Source organism: Schistocerca gregaria, chromosome 7 (genome assembly GCF_023897955.1).
Source record: "Schistocerca gregaria isolate iqSchGreg1 chromosome 7, iqSchGreg1.2, whole genome shotgun sequence".
Lineage (NCBI taxonomy): Eukaryota > Metazoa > Arthropoda > Insecta > Orthoptera > Acrididae > Schistocerca > Schistocerca gregaria.
The window spans coordinates 86,552,712-86,579,353 of NC_064926.1; the positions used below are offsets into that span (position 1 = coordinate 86,552,712).

At 40.2% G+C, this 26,642-nt stretch overlaps 1 protein-coding gene across 4 annotated transcripts in view; it reads right to left on the reverse strand.

Moving 5' to 3' along the window:
- The window catches only part of LOC126281312 (protein FAM169B-like), a 115,593-nt gene that overhangs the window by 60,097 nt on the left and 28,854 nt on the right, over positions 1-26,642 (reverse strand). For 3 of the 4 annotated variants that reach the window (XM_049980156.1, XM_049980153.1, XM_049980155.1), the window contains 2 exons: positions 20,585-20,667; positions 19,683-19,863 (listed from right to left, as the gene is read on the reverse strand). In XM_049980156.1, the coding sequence (XP_049836113.1) occupies positions 19,683-19,863; positions 20,585-20,638 (235 nt within the window). In that variant the 5' untranslated portion in view covers positions 20,639-20,667. Of the gene's footprint in view, positions 1-19,682; positions 19,864-20,584; positions 20,668-21,952; positions 22,312-26,642 lie in introns of those variants that run through there. The other variant, XM_049980157.1, reaches the window with a different exon arrangement.

The window sequence follows — 26,642 nt, forward strand, 5'->3', positions numbered from 1 at the left end:
CTGGTGAGATTAAATTCACAAAGTCCTCACGCCAGGCATCACTTAATGGCTGATGCATAGTGGAGTTTTCGTTTTTGAAAAATCTTAATTTCTTCCAAACATCAGCAATACTAAAATTGTTATTTAAAGATTCACAGAAATTTTGCCAGCATTCTTTTCACAGTCTTTTAATTGACTTTGAACTTTCGCTGCTATTTTCCAATATAAAATGAAGTTTTCTACATTTTGTTGTTTACATAAATTACTGTACACCAGTTTGTGCTGTGGTATGACTCTAGAGCACTCTGGTGTCCACCAGACTCGGGGCTGTTGCTTCAAAACGATGACTTACTTTTTTCTTGGAGTGGAAATTGTTGCAGCATTCATATTAGCTGTTGGTAGGCCTCTTTTGGAGCTAACAAATTGTTAAAAGATTGAAACTTCACCTGGACTGTTGCAGTATACTTTGGCCAGTCAGCATCCTTTATCTTCCGCCTGCTGTCTGAGTGGATAATTTCTACCGTATTTATAGGTAAGTCTATTGTGATTTCCAGAGGGAAATGACCTGAGCCAAGAGGGTCTCATTTGACTGTCCACTCCGTTACACAGTTGAAGTCAACAGAGCACAATGCCAAATTGACTGCCGATGGTTGTCTGCTTGGGTTGTGTGTCATAGTAGAAGAACCATCATTTAGAAGAATCAAACTGAACTTTTCAAAAGGTGTAACTAACTCTATGCCATCCGAGTCATATATTTTGTAACCCAATAGTGGTGTGCACTGAAGTCTGCACAAAGGAGAAATGGCTTTTGAAGCCGGGCTACAATCTGACCCAGTGAAAGATCTTGTATTTTACACTTAGGTGGTTTGTAAATGGCGGCAATGGTGAATGCGCTGTTAGGAGTGTAATTTACAGCAGCAACTACCTGGCATTCTGTTGTCCTAACAGTGATGTCCAATTTTTTAAACTTAACTGTCTCTCTAATCAAAATGGCGACTTCTCCTCCTTTTCCATCATCTCTGTCATTTGTGAGAGCAGCATATCCTTTGAATTGTATTCGTTGGGTTGGCTGAAACCAAGTTTCGCAAATACAGGCTACCGGTATGTGGTTGCTGCTAATCTCCTGATAACAGAGAACTGTTCGAGATTGCTGACCATGCATTCCACTGGAGCATTTTAAAAGCCATTGTCAGATTTGCAGAAGTCTTCAATAGCATTATGTATAAGAACCTGTGTCATTACCACGTCTGTTTCTTTTTTAAGAGAAAGAAAGATCTGTATTATTAAAGCACATAGGCTGTTAATAGTAGTTTCTTGACCAGTATAAGATGTTGCCAGAGGAGTGGGAGGATATGGATTGTTTTGTATTGAGCCCGGTGGATCCTGAAATTCGTATCACATATCAGAATAACCCTGCTTATATGGACTGCGAGTAAATGGTTTATTTTTGTAAGAACTGGGAGCTGGAACCGACATAACTGCATGCTTAGGTCCTTGTTGTAGCCTTTTGTCCATCATGTTCAAACCTTTTGCTTTCTCGCATATTTTAGGCCAGTCACTAGGAGAGAGCTCTAATGTTGTAGAAACGCCAGCAGTAGTCTGTGCAAATTATGGTTGCAGTGACGAGATGGCAGTTGTGTAAGAAGTGCCATAGGCTTCACTGTGCCTTGCTTCCATGTGCTGCTGATAAACTGGGCAACAGCGATTAGTAGCAAGGTGGTTTCCATCGCAATCCAAACACCTTGGCTCTCCGGCATGTGAGCACTGTGAGGTCTCATGGGCTCCCGTGCATTTGGCACAGTGGGCACTACTACAACATTGCGAACATAAATGTAAATGTCTAAGGCAATTGTGACATTGCAAAACTGATTGGACATCAGTGCAAGAGGGCATTGCATACCGCACAAATATACATACTGGGGAAGTTGTTGAGATTTAAATGTTAAAGCCCTTTTAGGTGTGGAAAGTACTTTCAACTCTCCATTTTCTGTCACTTTCTTTGTGAACCTTTGTACGTTTGTTACTAAAAATTCCAACTTTATTTCTGCAAAGGATGTCTTGGTGGGATAATGCAATACCAAAATCATAGATAACAGGGTTCTCTTTGTTACGAAATTTGGAATATACTCCTCCACATTCTTCAGCCAAAAAACATCAAGCAACTGCAACATGTTTGCATACTGCCCTGTTTTGGTTTCAATTTTATACCTGTTTCTACCTGTAGCTGAGATATTAACTATTTCATGTCTTAACTTATTACTTTCTGTAAACAACATGCTTCCAAGAGCCACTGGATGTAACTTTCCTACATTATCATTTTCTCCCTCCACAAAGACGACATAGGGACCCATGTCTGTTGATTGATATGTATTATCAATATCAACCATATCTATGTCCCCTTCAACATTACTACTGCGCTTTTCACTTGCCTTTGCCTTCTTCGGAACGTTTGTGTCAGGCACTGCTAACTGTTGGTGTGATAGTGATTGCTGTCTTGCCTTTTGTCACTGGGCGTTGTTTGTCAGACAATGCAACAAGACAGCTGAACTGATGAATGCTGATCCATCTCCATCTGATCATTCTGAGGACAGTGATCTTGAGAGCACATTTCGATGGTACCAGTTGATGCTTATTTCTAATTAACACTGTTGAAGGAGGGTGCATCATAACAGTCTCGATGTTGTGATTCATATGCAAAGTGACAGCCAACCCCTGGCCGGTATTGACTGGGATTTTGTCATTAGTTTCCATTTTAAAAATAGCCACTGAGAGAAATCTCACAGTGGTGATGCTTTGACACTTGTTGCTAACTACTTGTAGGTAAAATATCCAGTAGATTACACTAAAAAAAACTTGGTAACAGTTTCATGAAACACCTGATGGAATCAGTGCCGACTGCCACACAAAGTACAAACGACTGCTCAGCGCGGCTGCCATAACTACAAGCAACAATTTGTCATTACCCGCTGATCAAAAAGTTTTTCACTGCAGATAACACAGCTTAGAGTCAAACTGTTAATAATTAATCCCCCTTTCTTAATATTCTTCAATTTTATATTATTTATGTCTCATTGTCAATCAAAGATAATCTCTATATCCTGAGATTAACTGCTACAGCAAGATTGTCACCAGCAATTGATAATGTAAGTCACATATCACACCGCACTGACATACAAATCAATGTAAACGAATCTCCAATATTAACCAATGACCAAAAATTAGGTTTATCTAAATTTCTATTGGAATATGAAATGGTATTTTCTGATCATCCGAGTAGTATTAATGACTGTGTATGTAAATTTGAAATCAAAGATAGTACTCCATTTTTCTGTAAGCCTTATCCAATACCAGTAAGTTTAAAAGAAGCTGTTAAGGAAGAAATTGGCAAAATGATTGACAATAACATAATAGAACATAGCTCTAGCGTTATGAATAACCCCTATGTAGTAATTAAAAATGGCTACAGGAGGTGTGTGGTTAGTGCTAGACGTTAGCATTATGAATAACCCCTATGTAGTAGTTAAAAAAGGCTACAGGAGGTGTGTGGTTATTGCTAGACGTTTGTACTTTGAATAAGCATAGAGAGATTAAATGAGACAGACCCATTAATCTCAATGAATTATTGTCCATATTTGAGGAAGCAAAGTATTTTAGCACAATGGACCTGACTGCTGGATTTTGACAAATTCAGTTACATCCTGAATCAAAGAAATATACAGTGTTTCTATTTGATGGGAGATCGGACTAAATGTTTCAGTATCCGTGTTTATACATGCACTGGATGCGGCGTTAGGAAAGGAATTGTTAAAGGATTTAATCATATATGTAGATGATGTACTAGTTATCTCATCTACCTGGGAAGAGCATTGCCTGACCTTGAGTAAAACTCTGAAAAGGTTTAAAGAAAAAGTTATTACAATAAAATTGTCTAAATCTCACTTTGTGAGGCAATAGCTTAAGTTTTTAGGGCATGTCATAGGAGTGCAAGGAACTAGACCAGATCTGGAACGTATAAAAACCATTACAGAGCGTCTACCCCCTAAAAACATAAGACAATCGAAGGGATTTATTGGAATGGCCGGGTACTATAGATGATATACACAAAGTCAAGAGCTGAACGACCCAAGACTTTTATGTTTATTAAGAAAGGGAATAACATGGGTTTGGAACCAAGAGGCCAATGATGCATTTGAAAATATAAAAAGAGCACTGGTCGAATCGCCCATATTACTTCATCCGGTTATGAGTGAGCTATTCAAAATTTCAACAAATGCAACCGACTATGGTATAGCAGCAGAACTTTTCCAAGGAGAGTGGGGTCTGGAAAGTACAAACCACAGATCAGTAGCTTCCACTAGCCAGAGTCTTGACAAACATGAATTAAACTATACAGCCACAGAAAAATAACTGGCTCAAATGGCTCTGAGCACTATGGGACTCAACATCTATGGAAAAAGAACTATTAGAAATAGTGTGGAATATTCAAACATTCCGAACACTAATATGGGGGTCAGAAAGACATATATATACGGATCACCAAGCTCTATCCCTTTTTAATGAATAGTAGATGTATGTGGTGGATGTTGTTCCTACAGGAATATGACATTAAAATTCAGTATATAAAAGGTTCTGAAAATATTGTACCTGACACTTTGTCTAGGTTATTGTAAGCATGAAAGAGTTCAAATGTTAGGAAGGGTCTGGCATAATTTTTGCGATTAACTTTTTGACAGTAGAATATCCACATAAAAGGGTACAAGAAATGGCTCGGAGAATAACTGAAGACATCCATCATGATCACTGCTTTACAGAAATATCTGCTATGTGTATTTAGAAAGTCTTTACCTCCTAACCAAGCAGAGAAATGGAAGGTTATAGGGAATAATTTGTTTTGGAGAGACAGTATAACATCACAACATTGGCGTTTATGCATCCCAAAGTTAATGGAGGATGAGATTAAGTGGTATGTTCATACTGGATATGGACATTTTGGAATAGAGAAATGTATAGCTCATGCGAATAAGTTCTATTATTTTAAGAAGCTAGGACATAAGGTAGCATCTTTAAGGTGAAAGAGAGTAACACTCATATTAAATACAAAATGTATCCAATCATTCCTAAGACATTATACGATCTTACAGCAGTGGATTTCTTTGGACCACTTCCGAACGGAAAAGGAGGAGTGTCATAAATTTTTGTTCTGACAGAGTGTTGGTTGAAGTATGTCAAGTTGTATCCTATTAACAAAGCAAATACACCAACCGTGATACACTGTCTGCAACAATACTTTTTTGAGGTAGGCAAACCAAAATGATTTCTCTCCATTAATGGGCCACAATTTGTCAGTAAGAAATCTAAAGAATTCTAGCTTAGGAGGATATTCGTCAAGTATTAATATCCAACTATAACCTGTTGTCAAATCCATCTGAACGAGTAATGAAAGAAATTGGGTAATTATGCCGCACCTTCTGCCATGAAAAACATACCTGAAACAACCTACTGACGATTACCAACTTCAACAGGAAATAGTCTCAAAGAAGCTAGTTGACTAGGCACAACAACAAGTGAGTAGACATAATGAGAAGGCTATCAAACCTCAGTACAATGTCAATGACCTTGTTCTCATTAAACTGCATCCTCAAAGCTCTGCCCTGAAGAAGGAGACACATAAATGAGTATACAAACTGAAGAACAGTTTATAAAACTTTCCTTGAAGGTTCTTTATTAAGTGCTATTCTGAAACAATGCAAAGTTACAGTAAGGTGACAAAAGTCATGGGATATGTCCTATGCTGCCCAAATAGCAAAACTCATCTACTATCTCATTTACTGTCTTATTTCCTAATCTAAATCTCCCAGCTCAATTGATTTAATTTGACTACATTCCATTATACTTGCTCTGTTTTTCTTAATATTCATCTTACATTCTCCTTTCAAGACACTGTTTATTCAGTTCAACAGCTCTTCCAAGTCCTTTTCTGTCTCTAACAGAATTACAATATGACTAGCAAACCGCAAGTATTTATGTCTCCTCTCTGAACTTTATTCCTTCTTGAAATTTTTCTTTGGCTTCCTTTATTGCTTGCTCGGTGTACAAATTGAATAACATCTGGGATAGGTTACAACCATGTTTCACTTCCTTTTCAACCACTGCTTGCTTTTCATGCCCTTTGATGCTTCTACATAGCCCTTCGACTCTTATACCTATCATACGGTTGCCGTACAAATTGCACTTATCCTTTTACTCCCTGTTTTTTTACCTGAGCTGTCTTCAGAATTTCAAATAGTGTATTCTAGTCAACACTGTCAAAAGCTTTCTCTAAGTCTACAAAAACTATAAATGTAGGTTTATCATTCCTTATCTTCAACTGAGAAGGGCAGTATTGCATTGCTTCTCCAATGTTTCTCCAAAACCCAAACTGATCTTCCCCAGTTTTTCCTGTCTTCTGTAAATAATTCATGTCAGTATTTTGGAACCATGACTTACTAAACTGATAGTCTAGTAACATTCGCACACCCTTCAACCCCTGCTGTCTTTGGAATTGGAATTATTAAATTCTTCTTGAAGTCTGAGGGTAGTTTCCCTGTTTCATATATCTTGCACTCCAGGCAGAATAATTTTGCCATGATTGGCTCTCACAAGGATATCAGCAGTCCTGAGGACATGTTGTCTGCCCTTCTTTCAGTGTAGGTCTTTGAGCCTTCTGTTAAATTCTTCCAGCAGTATCATATCTTCCACTCACATTCATCTTCTTCCTCTTCCCTTTCTATAATATTACCTTCAATTTCATTCCACTGGTACAGTCTCTTTGTATACTTCTTCCACCTTTCAGCTTTCTCTTCCTTGCTCAGTACTAGTTTTCCTTCAACTTTAAGTGCTACCCATTCATCTTCTGCTATAGTTCTTTTCTCTGTTTCAGTCCAAGATTCTCTAATCCTTCCTCTGAAACTTTCAACAACCACTAGCTCCTTCAGTTTATCCAGGCCCCATCTCCTTAATTCTCTACCTTTCTGCAAATTCTTTAGTTTTAATCTACAGTTCATAACCAATAAATTATGGTCAGAGTCCACATTTGCCCCTGGAAACATTTTACAGGGCAAAATCTGGTTCTGAAATCTGCCTTACCATTGTATAATCAATCTGAAACCTTCCTATGTCTCTAGGTCTATTCCGTGTACACAACCTTCTTTCATGATTCTTAAACCAAGTTACTTTTGGTATTAAAATTTGCACACCATGGTCTGCAAGTCCATTCACCCTTTTACTAACAGAATGCCCATCTATTAATGAAGAATGAATAAAAATCTTGTCTATGACTGTGCTAGTGTTCTCCTGCACCCTAGTTCGCAAAAATACGTCTGCATCTGATCATATGAGTTTAGGAGATCTACCAACATCCCTTTTCTTGTAAAATCATATACAAAATTAATACTGACGTCACCACACATAATTAATCTCAGGTACTTCCCATAAAGTGAACCAAGGACCCTCTCTAGCTTGAGCAGAAATGCTCTGAAGTCAGAGTTAGGGGACCTATAAATAACAATTAGAAGTTTAGTTTCACTAAATTCAACTGCCCCTGTACAATGTTCAAATATTTGTTCAATGCAGTGCCATGATACGTCTATGGACTCAAATGGAATACTGTTTTTTATGTACATAGCCACTCAAGGAACTCCTTGAAAAACAGCCAGCTAATCTGTATCCTGTGGGCATTCACATGCCCATACCAGTCTGTGGCATCGATGGGTACTGGTCAGTGGAAGCCTACACAATGGCATGCATGCCAACTGTCCAGCCTGCAGAAAATGGCATTGAACCATCGATGCAGATATGCCAAGATTGATTGCGGTGCTTCAACACTGTGGATGAAGCTGTTCTATTCACTATGGCCAAATAGAAAATGTGGTGCTCATCTTGCACATTGTGTCGTTTAGTACCCTGTTGGCACTGTGTATGGTCCTTTTCTCTCTACTGGCTCCACATACGCCTCACTATTGAAGCAGTGTGCCCTGTACAAACTGCAGTGTCACAGAACAATAGACCCACCTCCTGGAGACCAATCATTCTGCCCTGTTTGAACCCACTCATATGATGATATTCAACCCTGTGATGTCAGCGAGACATAGTGGTACTTGGTTACATGTTTACACTTTGTGTGATGGCTGTGCACTGACTAAGCATTGCGTAACACTGCCCTGTCTGGCCACATAAAGAAGGCACTGTTGGGCCTATGTGCATGCCACCTCCCTGCTATTTATATCACTTATTATGCTTCTGTTGTTCTACATGTCCTCTTATCATGGCCTGTTGCAGAGCATTGGTTCTGAATATTACACTTTTTACAGACATTTTCTTAAAGTTACTAAAATAATGCAGTGTTAATCATGAAATATCTAACAAAATTCATAATAGGACAGTCTCTGTAATTGTCATTTGATGTAAGCTCTTCACTATTGCTACATCATGAATTCATTGGAATAGTAGTAAACTTACAGTTTGTTCTCAAAGCATCTGAAGGCTGTGTCCAAGGCTTGAAATATTTCCACACGAGATGATCCTAAATCATTTTCTGCATCTTCATCTTCTTCTGTTTCATCTTATTGGATTAACAGCTGTTTGTTTTCCAGCAATATGTTTGCAACAATTTCGACATTTGACATCTTCTGAAAACCTTGATCATTACTTTCATAAGAGCGCTACTCCTTCATACCATCGGCATCACATTCCTTGCATATCTGTGGGTTTGTCATTAGCTCATTATATTCTTCACAACAGAATCACCCATATCAGATACTGAATTTTTACACTCTCGTTTTAGTGTTGTGTTCCAAGTTTTGTTCAAAGTCTTTCTTTCAATCAGATCCCACGCATATACAGCCATGTAACAACACTGCTTTAAATTCATTTGCCTGAGAAAAGACAAATGACTTCTACATTATCTTAATCAACACACAAAAATCTAGGTAAAGGTTGTCTTCTTTAAAGTCATTTTAATGTTTCAATTTGATCCACTGGTTGTAGTAAGGATGTCACATTAGGAGGCAAACATTTTACTGTAAACATTCCATTTTCTCTCACTAACAGTTCAGCCGAAAAGTATCTAGTAAAAGTAGGACAATTCCATGTTTACCAATGTTGTTTTAAAATTGTTTTACTTCAGTGATAAAAGTGTTGTCATACCAGTCAATGAATATTTCAGTGTTCATCTATGCGCTTCTATGGCTTTTATAAACTAAGGGAACCCTGATATTTTTGAAGCATTTTGGATTTTTGGGATTTCTGATGAGGTGCAACAGCATTTTATGGGTCTCAATAGCATTTACACAAATTAATATTGTTATTTGTATTTGCTCTTTATTAGTTTTAATTCGTGGAGCAGAATTCTCGCCGAGGAGCAACAGAGTTTAACAGTAACGATTTCCAGTTTAATATGGTTGCATCAGCTCTGTAAACAAAGTCCAAGTCACAGTCATTTTCGTCAAATTCCTTTTCAAAACGACCTTTAATGGTATTTGCTGCATCTACATCAGTTGACATTTTTTCACCTGGTATTACCAATTTGTAAATTTTATAATGAGATTTAAATCTGTACAACAATCCGTTACTTAAGGATCAGATATCAATTACCCAATTCATCATTTTTGTAAAAAAAAAACAATAATACAAAACTTCACTATCACTTTTGCTGGTGGACTTCAAAATTGAATCAGTATCTTTCTTAATATCACTTATCGCAGAAGTACCTACACATCGTGCTCCTTGATTTTAGGAAAGCATTTGACACTGCCCTGCATCGTCACTTAGTTAAAAAAAATGAGATTACCAAGTATTGGATCAGTTTTGTGACTCAATTCCAGACTTCCTTACAAACGGAACTCAACAGACTGCTCTTAATGGAACAAAATCAACAAATGTTAACATAACTTCCAGAATACCCAAGAAAATGTTACAGGACTGTTTACAATGTACATCCACAATTTTTTCTTCAAGATGCCCTCTGAAAGAGCTCAGAGTTTGTCATGATATTTCTGGGACACCCAGTATACAGTGCAAATGATGTGATAACTTCAGGTGATAGTTTTTCAACTTCCTGATAAAAACCAAACAAAAGTTACTGAAAATGTCCCCACAAACAGGAGAAGAGTACACAAACTGAAGAACAGTTTATAAAACTTTCCTTGAAGGTTCTTTATTAAGTGCTACTCTGAAACAATGCAAAGTTACAGTGAGGTGACAAAAGTCATGGAATATGTTCTAATGCCATGGACTCAAGAAGTCACTGAAAGCCCCTGCTGAAATATTGAGCCATGCTGCCTCTGTAGCCACCCATAATTGCAAAATGTTGTCACAGCAAAACTGACCTCTCGATTATGTCCCGCAAATGTCTGATGAGATTCGTGTCAGGCGATCTGGGTGGACAATCCGTTCACTTGAATTGTCTGCAATGTTCTTCAAACCAGCTCTGAACAGTTATGACTCAGTGACATAACATCATTGTTTGGGAACATGAAGTCCCTGAGTGGTTGAAAATGGTCTCCAAATAGCCAAACATAACCATTTCCAGGCAATCATCAGTTCAGTTGGACAAGAGGACCAAGTCCATTACTTTAAACACAGTCCACATAATTATAGAGCCACCATCATATTGCACAGTACCTTGTTGATAAACCTGAGCCCACCTGATTCGTGGTGTTTCATGCAGTTTGTGCAACACTTGAACCCTACCATCAGCTCTTACCAACTGACACTGGGACTCATCTGACGAGGCAACAGTTTTCCAGTCATCTAGTGTAAAACTAATATGGTTGCGAGCTGAGGAAAGGTGCTGCTGGCGATGTCATGCTGTTAGCAAAGGTACTCACGTTGGTCATCTGCTGCCAAAGCCCATTAACACCAAATTTCACTGCACTGTTCAATTGGATACATCCGTCGTACATTCCATGTTGATTTCTGCAGTTATTTCATGCAGTGTTGCTTGTCTGTTAGCACAGACAACTGTATGCAAACACCACTGCTCTCGGCCATTAAGTGAAGGCCATTGACCGCTGCAGTGTCCAGGTGAGAGGTAATGCCTTAAATTGTATTCTCAGCACACTCTTGGCACTGTGAATCATGGTATACAGAATTCCCTAATGATTTCCAAAATGGAACGTCCCATGTCTATAGCTCCAACTACCATTCCATGTTCAAAGTCTGTTAATTCCATTGTGCAGCCATAATCGTGTCGGAAACCTTTTCACATCCAACTTGATGTGAAAAGGTTTTCGACATGAACTCCCACCATTACCCGATAAAGCAATGGATTATTTTTGATCAAGTTCTGTAATTTGCTGGCAAGTCAGTAAGCAATAGATAAATGCATTATTGCCGGAATAGAAGAACACCCCTTGACAAAAATAATAAACATATTATAGAAAGAGTCTATCCAGAATGCCTAACAATAAGGAAGGTAGCATACCATTACCCATTTCACTTGTCACAATAATTTCTAAAATAACCGAGTACTGTATGCACCAGCAGATGAACCAGTATTTTGAAAATGATAACCTAATCTGTTCTGCACAATGTAGTTTTAGATCTACCCTCTCTATTGTGAAGCAGCTGACAGCATTATAACAGAACTTCGAGAATAAGTCAATGAGCTATTGGACTGAAGGATACAGTGTCCCACAGCATCCTAATAAGAAAGCTACAGCACTATGAAATAGGGGAGAATGCCCTCCTCCTAAACGCTTTTTACCTGATACAAAAGAACTGCTACTTGGGTCTGTTCTTGGATCCTTTCTGTTATATATATATATATGCCATGTGAGGTTGTGCTGTATACAGGTGATACCACATTAATTGCTCAGTACTCCAACTTGGATGAGTTGCAACTGAATGTGTCAGTAGCATAATATAGGTGTACCTCATGGTTTCAGGCTAATGCATTACACATGAATAGCAGAAAACTAGAAAACACAGTTTTTAATTTCAATGCACCCAAACAGGAAAACAAATTGGTGAAACTTCAGGAATTACATATTGATCAATGTCTTAGATGGGATACAGCCACAGATAAATTAATCCCCAACTCATATGTGTGATTTTTCTGCTGTTGAAGCTGAGAGGATATGTTTATGAGATCTTACTACTACATGCATACTTTTATTTTCTTAAATTCCCAATTTTGCTGTGAGAAACCTACCTGGCTCTAAGACTACTTAAATGAGAAAAAAGGCAATAAGATGCATTGTGGGACTAACACTATGAGAATCCTGTAGACGTTATTTCAAAGAATCAAATATTATGACAGTCCTTAGTTTATATGCTTATAGATGTTTAGTATATACAAAAGAAAATCTGAATAACTCTGACCCCAGCATGTCAATACAGAATCATAACACAAGAAACAGACATGCAATTGACAAGCCATAAACCAAACAAGCAAAAGTCCATAACAGATATAAATATCTTTGTCTCGCATATTTTAACAAACTTAACTACTTAAAAATGCACAATCAGTGCCCTTGAATAAATTTAAAAGCATAATCACAAAATGGGTATAAAGTGAAGTATTTTACATATTGAAGAATATATAATAAATGACTTGGAGTCTTGAAAACGGGCATATATAAAATTAGGTATTGCAAAATGTTTTATAAAGTCACTAGTGTGATATGTTGATTCATTGTGGCATACTGTATTGAGCTATATAAAGTTCATGATTATTATTGTTACAGACTGTATAAAGTTTTGAATGTGATAATATGCTTATTCACTGTAGCATATTGTATTACGTTTGCAAACAATGGCCAGTTTCCATAACAATATACTTTCCTTAAGTAGTAATTTATATAAAAGCTTTCGTGTAACATAATTAAGCAAAGATCCATGTGAGAATACTGTAATGTAGTAACTATACATGTTTACAAATTTCATATGACAGTACCAATTGGCTGTGAACATGTTTAAAAGTGAATAAATATTCTATTCTGTTCTGGATGTCAGGGAAACTAATAACACATTGGAGGATCCAAACAGCCCATAGCAGGCATGCAATCTCCCCTAATTCATGCTGTGCAGAAAGTTCAGAACTGTGTACAAGGCATCCTCAAGGCAGACAGCTCTTCTATGTCATTCATCTGCTCAGCCAATTTAGTGGTAGGCATTCCCACGTAAAATGTCGTGCAGTGTACAGAAGTTAGTTGACAAACAAGTTAAAACTGTGTTCTGGACTGAGACTCAGACCACAAGCTTTTGTCTTTCAAAGCAGAACATAATCGATGAATATATCTCAAGGACTAAATCAAAATTTCAGCGTGGCAATAGTTCCTAACTATACCTTACGAAGTCTACTGCTCATCAGCAACAAGAGGCACAGTTAGCTCCGTGGAGATTTACAATGGGTATATACTTAATCAAAGAACTTCATGAGGGTGCATTTTTTATGGTGTGTGGACTAAAAAAATGATGAAAACCTCTATAAAAAGTGTTATAACCTTTAATCACCAATAATTGCGTGGATATTCAAACACACTCACTTAGAAACAATAGCTGGTTACATGAAAACAACTCAGTATCTCTTATTCGACTGTCATGCCGTGACATGCGGCTGGCGCCGCTCGTAGCTAGGTGGCGCTCCCGCTCTCAGCCGAGTTGCGGAGCGCCTCTATCGCTACTGTCGTGGCAGCACTGTTAAATGTCTTGACACTGTCACAACACTTTTCCCCCCTTGGAGAGAAAAAAAAAACACTCACTTCCTTGGAGACATGGACAGTGCGGAGACATCCATGGCCTCTTGTAAGGCCCCGAGAAGATCCCGTGGAGAGACACGAGAGTGTGGTCGAAAATGTCCAGGATGGAAGCTCGTGCGTGGAACGTGCCTCCTGGACGAGATGATGGGTGAAAACTCCAGAGTAGCATCCATAGGTGTCGTGGACCTGGGGGTGTGCTCCAGCGTGATGGGTCCCGGAGAAGTTAGCGTCGCGACTGGGGCCGGTTCCGGCGTACTCGGAAGCGGTAGCGACATCGGCTGCATCAACACGTACGGTAGATCGGCAGCAGCGACAGGACTGGCTTCTCGGGCTGGTGGAGGCGAAGGAAGGGACGGTGGTACCGGCATGGCCACCACTCGTGGGCGCATCTGGTTGTAATGGCGAACAACCATGCCATCATCCGTATGTATTTCACAAAGCCGGCGGCTGCAAAGAGCCTTGACCACCCCTGGAATCCATTTAGGGCGAGATCCATACCCCCGTGCCCACCGAGTATTTTCCCGCACTAGGGGACACAGCACAAGGCTTGACAGGGAGTAGCAGGTGCAGTAGAGTGCGTGGTTGGTGGCCATGCAAGAGTTCAGAAGGGCTGCGATCACCCAGAGGCGTGAAGCGATAAGAACTCAGAAATTGCAGCAAAGCGTCATCTGTGGAAAAATCACTAAGGAATTTTTTCATCTGGCTTTTGAAAGTGAGGACAAGGCACTCGACCTCCCCATTCGATTGCGGATGGAAGGCCGGTGTTGTAACATGATAAATCCCTTGTCCAGTACAAAAATCATGGAAGGCCTGCAAAGAGAACTGAGGGCCATTGTCCATGACGATCATTGGAAGACCTTCTAGCGCAAGGTTTTTATACAAAGCCAGTGTCGTCGCCGCAGTGGTGGGCGATGGACATCGAACAACAAACGGAAACTTCGAGAAGGCGTCAATCAACAGTAGCCAATAAGTACCGAGGAAGGGGCCGGCAAAGTCAGTGTGCATCTGTTCCCATGGCTGCGCCGGATCAGGCATTGTATGAGGTGCAGCCAGTTGTTGAGCACACTGACCACACGCAGCAACCATGTGGGCGAATAAACGTGCCTGTGGGCCAGGGACTTAGTCCGAGAAATACCCCAATGGCCTTCATGCAACAGTTTGAGAACATCTTTCTGAAGAGAGGCTGGCACCATGACCCGTGGAGATGTGCCATCCGTGACCAGAAGAACAACACCATCACGAACAGACAGACGAAGGTGCAAGGCATGGTAGTTGCAAAGGGGATCCGATGCCCAGCCCTTGGTCCTGTCCGGCCAACCCCGTTGAACAAAATCAATCACCTGACACTGGACCGGGTCCCGCGCAGTAGCCGACGTGACCTGCGAACCTGTAAGTGGAAAACCCTCGGCCGCATGACGTTCTTCCGCATCAATGTGGAAACAGAGTAGTTCATCACGATCGAAAACCGGGTTGGGGCCCATCGGCAATCGCGACAATGCGTCAGCATTGGCGTGCTGGGCCGTGGGGCGATAGTGAATCTCATAGTGAAAATGAGACAATTATAAGGCCCAACGTTGCAGCGGTGAGCTGCCTTATCCAGAAGCGACGCCGATGGGCTGAACAGAGAGACCAGCGGCTTGTGGTTGGTGATGAGGTGAAACTTAGAACCATACAAAAAAACGCTGAACTTTTTTAGAGCATAAATGATAGCGAGCGCCTCCTTTTTTATTTGAGAGTAACACTGTTGCGCATCGTTGAGGGTCTCGGAAGCATAGGCGATGGGTCGTTCCGACCCATCCTCATACCGATGGGTAAGAACAGCCCCTAGGCCATACTGTGACGCGTCAGTCGCCAGAACCAAGTGCTGACCTGGACAGAATGTGGCAAGACAAGGCACCAACTGCAAATGAGCCTTCAGCTGGGCAAAAGCCTGCTCACATTAGTCGGACCAACAGAAAGGGACGTTTTTGCGTAACAGCTGATGCAGAGGATGAGCTACCGCCGCTGTGGATGGAATGAATTTGTGATAATAAGCAATCTTGCCGAGAAACGCCTGAAGTTCTTTGACCGTAGACAGCCGGGGTAGAATGTTAATGGCTGCAACGTGCTGACCTAGAGGACGTACACCCTCAAGGGACAAGTGGAAACCAACCGGGAACGGAAGCCGTGAGCTGTTCCAAAAACCGCTGAAAAATGGCCGGCGCGCTAGCGACGCCAAATGGTAACTGCTGGTACTGATACAACCCACAAGGAGTGTTGATGACAAGAAATTCCTTGGAAGAAGCATCCAACGGTAACTGATGGTACGCCTCCGATAAGTCAAGTTTGGAAAAGAGCTGGCCCCCAGTTAGCTTGGTAAATAACTCCTCAGGACAGGGAAGAGGGTAAGTGTCAATGAGGCTCTGAGTGTTGACAGTGGCTTTAAAATCACGCCGCAGACTCCCGTTTGGTTTAGAAACCGCCACGATTGGCGATGCCCATTCGCTGGGGGTAACAGGAGAATCCCTGAAGCTGTTAACCTGTCTATCTCAGCCTTGACAGGTGCACGCAACACCACCGGAATAGGGCATGTCCGGAAAAACTTAGGGCGAGCTGTAGGTTTAAGAGTAATGTGGCCTTCAAAATCCTTGGCATGACCCAGACCAGGAGAGAACATGGACGAAAATTCAGAACACAATCCATCCAGCTGTTGATACGGAATATCCTCAGATATGAGGTGCACATCATCAACAATGGAGAACCCGAACAACTGGAAAGCATCATAACCGAACAGGTTTTCAGTGCCCGCATGATCCACCACATAAAACTTGAGGGGCCTAACAACAGACTTGTAGGCAGTGGAAGCATCAAACTGGCCAATGATAGGAATTTTCTGTTTATTGTAAGTTCTCAGATTTCGCGTAACTGGAGACAAGGGAGGGGAGCCCAACTCCAAATACGTGCAAGAATTAATGAGAATTACTGCAGAGCCAGTGTCCACTTGCATGCGAATGTCTTTATCCAGAACATGAACAGTAACAAACAACTTATTTGTTTGAGAAAGCACACAGTTAACATCCATGTCCGATGCCTCATCCTTGTCGACAGGAACACAGAAGCAATGTGGCCTTTTTTCCTACATGAATTACACGTGGCCCAACATTTTGGACACGCGGCACTGTCATTCTGTACGAAACAACGTGGACAAGAAGGCAGTGCGGAACGAACCTGCTTCTGTGGTTCCTGGTTTCGCTGCGAGTGTTGCGGCCCAATGCAACGTTGTTTACGTGAGTGAACCACCAGCACATCTTCGTTCTCCTGTGAAACAGACAAATTGTCCGTGTTGAAAGTTGACTGTACAGCGCCTACATCACACCACGCGTCTATTTGTGCACCAGCAGCATGAGACACTTCAAAGGATTGAGCTATGCTTAGAATTTCCGACAACGACAGGTTTGGCAGTTGTAGGGCACATTGCCGAACTTCTTTATCAGGAGCAAGCCGTGAAATAGCATCCCTAACCACTGAATCAGCATAAGACTCATGATGGGTGTCCGTGACAAACTGACATTTCCTACACAGACCGTGTAGTTCCGCCGCCCAAGCCCGGTAAGATTGATGGGGCTGTTTACGACACCGGTAGAACGCCATGCGGGCGGCAACGACGTGGGTGTTTTTTCGGTAATAGTTAGGCAATAAGTCAAGAGAGGCAGGTTCCTGCAGTGGGGCTAACTGAGATAGCAGCAGATAGATCCCTGGGGAAATCCAAGATAGAAACAACGACTTACACATAAGAGCGTCGACAACGCCAAAAGCCAAGAAGTGTTGCCGCAAACGCTTCTCATAATCCTCCCAGTCTTCAGCAGTCTCTTCGTAAGGAGGGAATGGAGGCGGAGAAGAGTAAGACAGACGATGAGTAAGCGATGTCGACAACGCCTGAATAGCAGCCGTCAGCTGTGTTTGTTGTTCAATGAGTGCTTGCATAAGCTGTTCCATGTCTGCCCTGTCATGAACACACAAATCCACAACGCAGTGAAAATATCCGACCTCGTCGCCAAAAAGTGTTATAACCTTTAATCACAAATAATTGCGTGGATATTCAAACACACTCACTTAGAAACAATAGTTGGTTACATGATAACAACTCAGTATCTCTTATTCGACAGCCGTGCCGTGACATGCGGCCGGTGCCGTTCGTAGCTAGGTGGCGCTCCCGCACTCAGCCGAGTTGCGTAGCGCCTCTATCGCCGTTTGTGCGTACTGTTAAATGTGCACTGAGAAAATATGCACTGTTAAATGTCGTGGCACTGTCACAACAAAAAGTCCTCAATCTCAAGGTGTACCATGCACTGATGAGCTGCATGGCTGTTGAGGTGGAATAGTCATTAGTGGGCAACCTGTCACACCTAAGCTGTGCAAGGCTCACCTAAACAAGTGGGGCTGTGTGGGTGGGCCCAGTATTTCCCTAGCTCTTTGTGGGAATGAGATGGCACCCTTGAATCTGTTCAAATGATATCCCAGTACAAAGGGTGTACTGCTGGTAGGTATCAACACCAACAAGAGGGCTCATACTGATACCTAAACCTCCACATTGCTATATGCCTTGAAACAGAGCTACACAACAAACTATAGCAAAGGTATTGCATTATGCAGGGATATTATTGATATTCCCAAAGAGGAACTGAAGGATGAGTGGGCTCATGATGGTGTGACTGATTTGCAAAACATCATGAAAAGGGCACATGGCAAACTGATGAAATCAGAGTCCTTTATTCTTATGTTCCATACCGCCATGGTTCCAGATAAAATTATTCTGGTTTCATTCAGTTAAATATGAGGCCTTATATACCCAACACAATGCACTGTTTTAAATGTCAGCACTCTGGGCATACCACTCTAGCATGTTTGTGATGCTATTTTCAGCAAATGAGCTAAGGCCTCCTACAAAGGAGTCATTTGCTCATCTCCTCTGAAGTGTGCTAACTGATTTGGAGATTGTGTTGTCTAGAGTGAAGACTGCACTTTCTACCTTGAAGAAAGGAAGGCACAGGAGCTAAAAATGATGAAGGGTATGCCATGTTGTTGTTGTTGTTGTCTTCAGTCCTGAGACTGGTTTGATGCAGCTCTCCATGCTACTCTATACTGTGCAAGCTTCTTCACCTCCCAGTACTTACTGCAGCCTACATCCTTCTGAATCTGCTTTGTGTATTCATCTCTTGGTCTCCCTATACATTTTTTACCCTCCACGCTGCCCTCCAATACTAAATTGGTGATCCCTTGATGTCTCAGAACGTGTCCTACCAACTGATCCCTTCTTCTAGTCAAATTGTGCCACAAGCTCCTCTTCTCCCCAATTCTATTCAATACCTCCTCGTTAGTTATGTGATCTAGCCATCTAATCTTCAGCATTCTGCTGTAGCATCACATTTCGAAAGCTTCTATTCTCTTCTTGTCTAAACTATTTATCGACGTTTCACTTCCATACATGGCTACACTCCATACAAATACTTTCAGAAACGACTTCCTGACATTTAAATCTATACTCTATGTTAACAAATTTTTCTTCTTCAGAAATGCTTTCCTCGCCATTGCCATTCTACATTTTATATCCTCTCTACTTCGATCATCATCAGTTATTTTGCTCCCCAAATAGCAACCCCCCCCCCCCCCTCCACACACACACACACACACACACACAATTACCATAGTCTCTGGCTGCCAAGGTCACACTCTGGCCACAGCAGCCAGAAGCTGTGGTCAGTTGCTTTTGTGTGTACATTTATATTGTCTTTGGCCAAAAGCTTACTTGTTTGAGAGTCTTTTTCTTGTGCCTACCAGTGGTGCAGCATTTCCACTATATAGTGAGTAGCAATCTAATCTTTTCATAATATTGTCTTGATTACAGTTGTAGTTTTTATATTATTTCGAGATGCTACCTATTGGTCACTTCTGTTATCAATGTTACTTAATTGACCATCCACTTACCTTTCTGTTTTATACTGTAAAATCCAACTGCTGTACCATTCTGCCAGAGAATGGTTATATCATCTGTAAAGTCAGGAAGATCAAATACAGCCTCCATCTCCAATGCATCTGGACTTTCCAGCTCCAGATAGAAAATCTGACTCATTATAAAGTGGACAGCTCTCTCTTTGGATGACTTTGCCTAAAAAGTTTAATTTTATAGAAATTTATATTCCTATTTTAAAGTTCAAATAAAATTTTAAAACATATTTTCTCAGTGCACATGAGTATTCATATTCATCAATATATGGTCAAGATCAGAACAGTTGTAAAATGTGAAATTAAATGCACAATAACAAGTAACAACAGTAGAAAAAATTCAAGATGAAATGATGAGAGGGAGAATACATTGTCCACTTTTCCAGAATTTTAGTATTTTGTCTTTTTTTCATGAGCAGTGACTGTGAAATAAAAATCACACTCCTTTCAAAATTTAATACTGCTTAAAACAAGCTTGAATGATTTGTTAACAATTCTACATTTCAGAACAATCTGACAGTGAAAAACTGAATTTCACAGCATCACTATCAATTTCAAGCTTATGTGCAAGAAACTTAGACCACTGGGTCTTGATTTGTATATTCTTCATTTCTGTTTACTGTAGGACATAGTGTTTTTTTTTTTTTTTTTTGCTGAATCAGTGTGTTAATTAAACTAATTCACAAGTTTTTTCTACTAATAGTGCACTGTTACAAATTTATTCTGTGTGGCACAGAATTGACTAATGCCAGTGACAGATTCTTTTCTCATGGCACATAAAATGGAGATGAAAAACAATGTACTGTTGGCAGCTGAGAATGAACAGTATGACACATACAGGACAATGTTAAGCATAATTTTCAACTGAAGTACATTCAAATTACCTGAAAACAACCATCTTCTTTTGCCTTATCTGAAAGTACATCATCTAAAGTCATCCATTCTCCATTTATAAAGAGACCAGCAGCTAGAAAAAAAGGCTTTATACAGAGACTGAATGTTTTTAAACATGTATATCTCCCAGGAATGTTGTGGCAAACTATGAGGGGTTGTAGAGGGTGGTTTGAGAAACAAATTGAGGAAGGGAACCCGTATCCGAAAATGCCATCCAATGATGTTACAGAGTGTTACAAGTACTGATGCTTACCACTAGGTTACACCTTTGGCAGCAAACATGATTTTGTATGTTGATGAACTGTAGGTGGAATGTCTTGCAATACTGTTAGGCTGTCACGATCGCCACTGGGGAAGATGGAGCTTGTTACTGTGTAGACAGGTCTTGTCTCCTGTGAATGTGGTGCCCTGTGGCCTCAATGGGTGACTGTTTAGGACACTGGTTTCCATCCACAGTTTATTTTTCTTCTAGAACCTTCCAAAACCTCCAATGGTTTTTGGTATACAGGAGAAAAATAAACTGTGTCAGCACGCAAAGTTCCCTTGAAGGATTGGAGTAGCAGCAGGATCCAGTGCCTATAACTTTGGCGCTCTGAAGTAGCAGCAGGATCCGGAGCCTATAACTTCGGCTCTGTAATCTTCTTGGATGATGTTTATGGACATAAGTCTCTACCTACAATTTATTCTTGAAGACACCCTGCACAATCCCTCAAAGTTGTCGCAGCATTTCTGGTACAATTTTTATAAAAGTAACTTAAACATTAAAAAAATAATTATACTGACAGAATTTTGAGTAAACTGAAATAAAGTTTGATTTATTCAGTCACACATTGTGTTCTGTAAATGACACCATAAAAGGCGCCCTTACAGGGTGGAATAAATTACTATAAGCCATACATTAACAGGCATAAGAAACCACTGCTAGCTATTTCTGTAAAGTATTCTAACAGCAAATTATGACAGATGATAATCCAATTACACTAATTATGTGGGAATTCCTTCTATATAACTTTATGTGTGTAGCCAGAATGAGTGTGTGTACATTAAGAGAAAAGCAGATTATTTGAAAGAGAAAAGGAGAAAAAACAGGACAAATGTGAGCAGGATTCGCCCTCTGAGTGTTTCAACATACTTTTACATATGAACATTTTAACACACACATATGTGAATAAGCACACAATTAACATTTTTAAAGAATGGGTGCTAGATTGACAAAGGAAATATTTTTGTACTGTATCCAATAGTTAAATATGCAAAATGCACCTTAACCTCACTTTATAAAAAATTTTTCTTTATACGTAAACATACAATTAGGTGCTGAATGCAAATACAGTTAACAGTTTATAAGAATTAAGTACCTTCATCAAAATTATTTTTGCACTATATCCAATAGTTTTATGTTCAAGCAGAATTCCTTTCCTTGTAGCAGCTAACTGTTCCATTTCCATCCTTGATCCACAGGATAATTAATCACTTGTATACAGATGGCAACACATGGATCTTATGAAATAGCCTTTTAGACTCTTTAATATTCCTCACGTCAATGCAGTAATCCACAATGGGCTGCTTAGTTTTCAAATCTTGAAATATTCTTATTGAAAGCTATATTAGTCTTTCATGTACATATAGCATGTTGGTATTTGTTATGGTAGGGACAGGAGCTATCAAATTCCATGCAATATCGTGTTATTATGCACAAAATAGTCTTCTCTTGGATATTTGAGAAACAGAAATTTTCTTTTTTGTCTTCTTGTATTTTTCTTAACCTTTTCCATATCTAAAAGAATAGTGCCACGTTAGTATGACAAGTGATATCTGTTTTCAGGTAGATGACAAGTAATCTTCTGATGATTTAAAATGTCATCTAGTAGAAACTAAAATTGGCCCATCACCAAATACAGGAAAAATTAGAAACAACAATTATATTAACATAGGATAGTTCTGTAATTTTGTTGGTTTTTTCATGTTATTGTGATACATTGTTTTGTACTAAATAGTGATTTAAATAAATTGATTCACGTCTGCACCATAATTTTCAACATGTTACCGTATGTGTCAACATAATCTCTTTGTCCTCTTATCTTTGCATGTTCATATTCCATATATGCACAGTATTCTTCAAGTATTATATGACGATGATTGATAATATAAGCAGTGCTTCGTTATTTATACAGACAGATCATCTATGGGTTTTGATGAGTGAGTTTGTATCCAAATGTACAGCCATATCTTTTGACTGAACTGACTTAGATACTTAATTTTATTACATTGCCAAGGAATCATAGACCATAGTACTTGACATAAATTTCAGTTTGATATCTCTACCAGTCCCAAGAAAAGGGGTTTGAACAGATTGACAGACAGACAACAAAGTGATTCAATAGGGGTTCTGTTTTTACTAACTGAGGTACAGAACTCTAAAAAAGCCACTGCCCCTCCTCTTACAGTACCCAGTGGCTGCTTTCATCTAATACTTTAAATTAGGCATTTATGAAATGCGATAACGGAACACTATCATCTGATTATAAATTGGCAGAATCAAAACCTGTTTAATACAAATATTAGAGTTAGGGGCTAAGTGGAATTTAGATCCTCTAGCCTAAATATTATGGTAAATTATATAAGAAGTGGCTCGTAAGATATTCTTTTCCTTTGTTTCTGAATATCTTGGGATTTTCCATTTTCTTCTGGAAGTCTAATGGCAACCTGTTGTAGACTATTGCCTGTAAGGGTAAAAATCGCAACTTCACTGAATAGGCTTCTAAAAGATGTATGCTTCTGTAAAAAAAAATGCTTTTTTTTAGTTTTAGCTCCATTGCCCCAAATTACTCTACAGGACAGTTTTAAGTAAAATTATAGAAACTATGCTGGCAATCCTGTTGGCTGAACAGTGCAGTGAGAGAGATTTCCAAGTGCAAAACTGACAGAACTGAGCTTTTTGGTTACCTTCTCCATACACTAGTGCCACCTCAATTTATTATCCATCTAGGAAGTTCACATAAGAAATGTTCCAGGTGTCCGAAGTAAATCTCTGGATAGTCATAATTGTGGGCATCTATAGAAGTCGTCTTTTTCGAATAAGCATACCCTGGGGTAGAAGAACAGGACACTAGTCAGTCAGGGTGGTATTGGAAAATGTTGTTTTGCACCAGAACAAAGCCTGAGAGCAGTTAGAAGAGAGAGGACACTTAGCTGTAAGGCAGAGCCAGAGATACCATCCATACACAGCTTGATATTTCAGTCACTACTTGCAGCAAGATTCTTCCCCCAAACTCCTCATTGGTCACTTTGACAGAGTGCATGGGGAATTGCCAGTTAGCAGGTTTTACAAGAATAAACATCTGCTGAAGTGACGAATCTACATTGACCAATCACATTAATGTGACAGCCACCTATCTTTGATGTCAATGTGTAATAACTATGCACAGACGGAAAGTCGCAGCACTAGCAGTGGAAGGCACATAAAGCGTGTCAAGGGAATGCGAGAAACAGTGCATTCATTGTCATAACACAGACATCCAAAGTGGCATGATCATTGATTTTCAGACAAAGGGTAGAGGTATTTCTTAAATGGCTATGTTTGTACACTGTTCATGTGCTGCCATGGTTAAAGTAAACCATGCATGGCAAAATGTTGCTAAACAAAACTGTCATCGAGGCAACTGTGATGCACCAGCAGACCATAGATTCAGGCATGAACAACGGCTGCAGAGATGTGTACGAGCAACAGGTGGCCTTATCAGATGAATCATATTTTATGTTTCATCAGACAGGTGGTCTTTGGCGTGTATGGTGTGAGACATCTGAAAGCAAACGCACTGCAAGAATTGTCTCAGAAAGGTCCAGGCCACAGGCATTCCCTGGGTAATCTTGTCATTCTGGGAGGCACTATAGATCAACAAAAGTATGCATCTATCCTTGGGGACCATATCCAACACTAAATGTCGTTTCTTTTTCCTCAGTGTGATGGTGTCGATCAGCAGGACAATGCAACATGTCACACAGCTCGCAGTGTACATGTGCAGTTTGAAGAGCACCAGTATGAGTTTGCCGTTTCTCCCTGGCCACCAAATTCCCTGGATTTAAGCATAGTCAAGAATCTGTGGGACCACCTTGATCGGGCTGCATGTGCTATGGCCTTCAACTGAGAAACCTAGAGCAGCTGGCCATGGCAGGGGAGTCGACATGGCTTCACACCCCTGTTGGTATTTCCAGAACCTCACCGACACTCTTCCTGCTTGTCTGCACTGCAAAACGTGGTTATTCAGGCTTTTGACAGCTGGTCATATTGATGTTTCTGAACAGTGTACTTCACACATAGGTCACTGTTGTTAATACATGAGTACTGAAGGCAAAAATTTAAGTATAAAAATTTTAAACTAACAATAAAAACTTCCAGTACCCCCTCGACTAGCCATGTCACCTGCACACTAACTACTTCCTGTGTGTGTGCCCCTTGATCTTTAAAATTATGAGAAGGAATTGATGACCAGTACTTACCTTCAAGAGTCAAAATTCTTAATATTGGCAATAACATTCATATAATAGGACAGGAAAGCATTCTAGCTTTTGGAAATATTAGTTCCTTCCCCAGGGAGGAAAGATGAATAAATTGGAGAAAGTAGGGCATGGCAGCTGAATAAGATTGCACAATGAGAGGGACCTACCAATTGTATGAACATCTACACAAGGTGCTATAAGCTCTACTTTTCCATGGATTTGGATTGCTTATAGTTTTGTAGCTTATGGGCAATTTGCAAAAATTGATTCCGTGGGCAGTCCTCAATTTGGCAGAGTACTGATGGCTGTGGTTCAACCAAAAACCCATATGCCGGACATACCATGAGTCGTTGAAGCCATATAGATAGTTGCAGCCTGAGCGTAAAGGCTGAGAATGGTGCTGGTCTTATATGCACCTGTGGCTAGCCTTGTGCCCTCATAGAGGATGCCATATAAAATCTCTAAACATGAATGATCTATAGACCTGACATCCACAACCCAACCTACTCTACATAGAAACCTTATACAGCTGGATGAAGTGCATTCTGTCGGCTCCCCAAGACATGTTGCAGATGCATTTTAAAATGTCAAGTGATTTGATATCCCTGCTTACAGATATTTCAGGTATGGTAGCTATGAGAATTTTACGTCAAAAATGAGATCCAGAAACATCACCAATATTCCGAATGGTGAGTTCCAGTATCAATACATATGACTTACATATGAGTCATGAATGATGGAAGTTCATGTACACTGTTTCCTTTACTGAGAATTTGAATCATGTGCATGTAGCCTACTCTTCATCCTCTTTGGAATTACTTGCAACTGACATGTTGTTGCTTGATTAGAGAACAAGGAAAATATGGCAGAATCATCCACAAATACAGAGCACCATACTGGCTCTTTTTTGCTGATGTAGTTGTGTTAATGGTAACAGAGGGTGACAATTAGTGTGCTTCCTTGTGGGAGACTGTTCCTCCGCAAACCAGTCTGATGTGTGTAATTGTTCCCAGAAGATCCGCTGATGGAGCTGTCTGAGGATGCTACACCTCCTAGTGGTACTGATAAGTCTTCTCTAGATCAAAAAATGGGGTTGCAGCTACAGGAAAGTGTGATGTGGTACAGAATCGACACCACACTAGGCAGTCAATGTCAAGAGGTTGGCAGTAACTTGTGAGAGTGCCCTGCCAATCCAAGGTTGGCTTGAAGACACACACTAAAGGCATGTGCAAGTAGCACCGCCAGTGAGCCGACACAAGACGATGCCACAACAGTACCATCCTAGTTGGCTAGTGGAGGTCACTCAAGTGTATTCGAAGTCTATTAGTTCACGTCACCTATCTATTATTCTCTACTATAAACTTGAAGTTAAATAAACCAGAGTTAAGAACGTATTATATGTGCTTCTCATTATTTTGCTCTCTGTCTCAACACCTATCTATTCCTCAGTGTCCATCTCTGGACAGACTCAATAACTGGTGATGAGACTGTACCCACAGGTGTTTCTTTTTGCACTTAATTCTTGCCATAGAAACACCTAGTCCCATT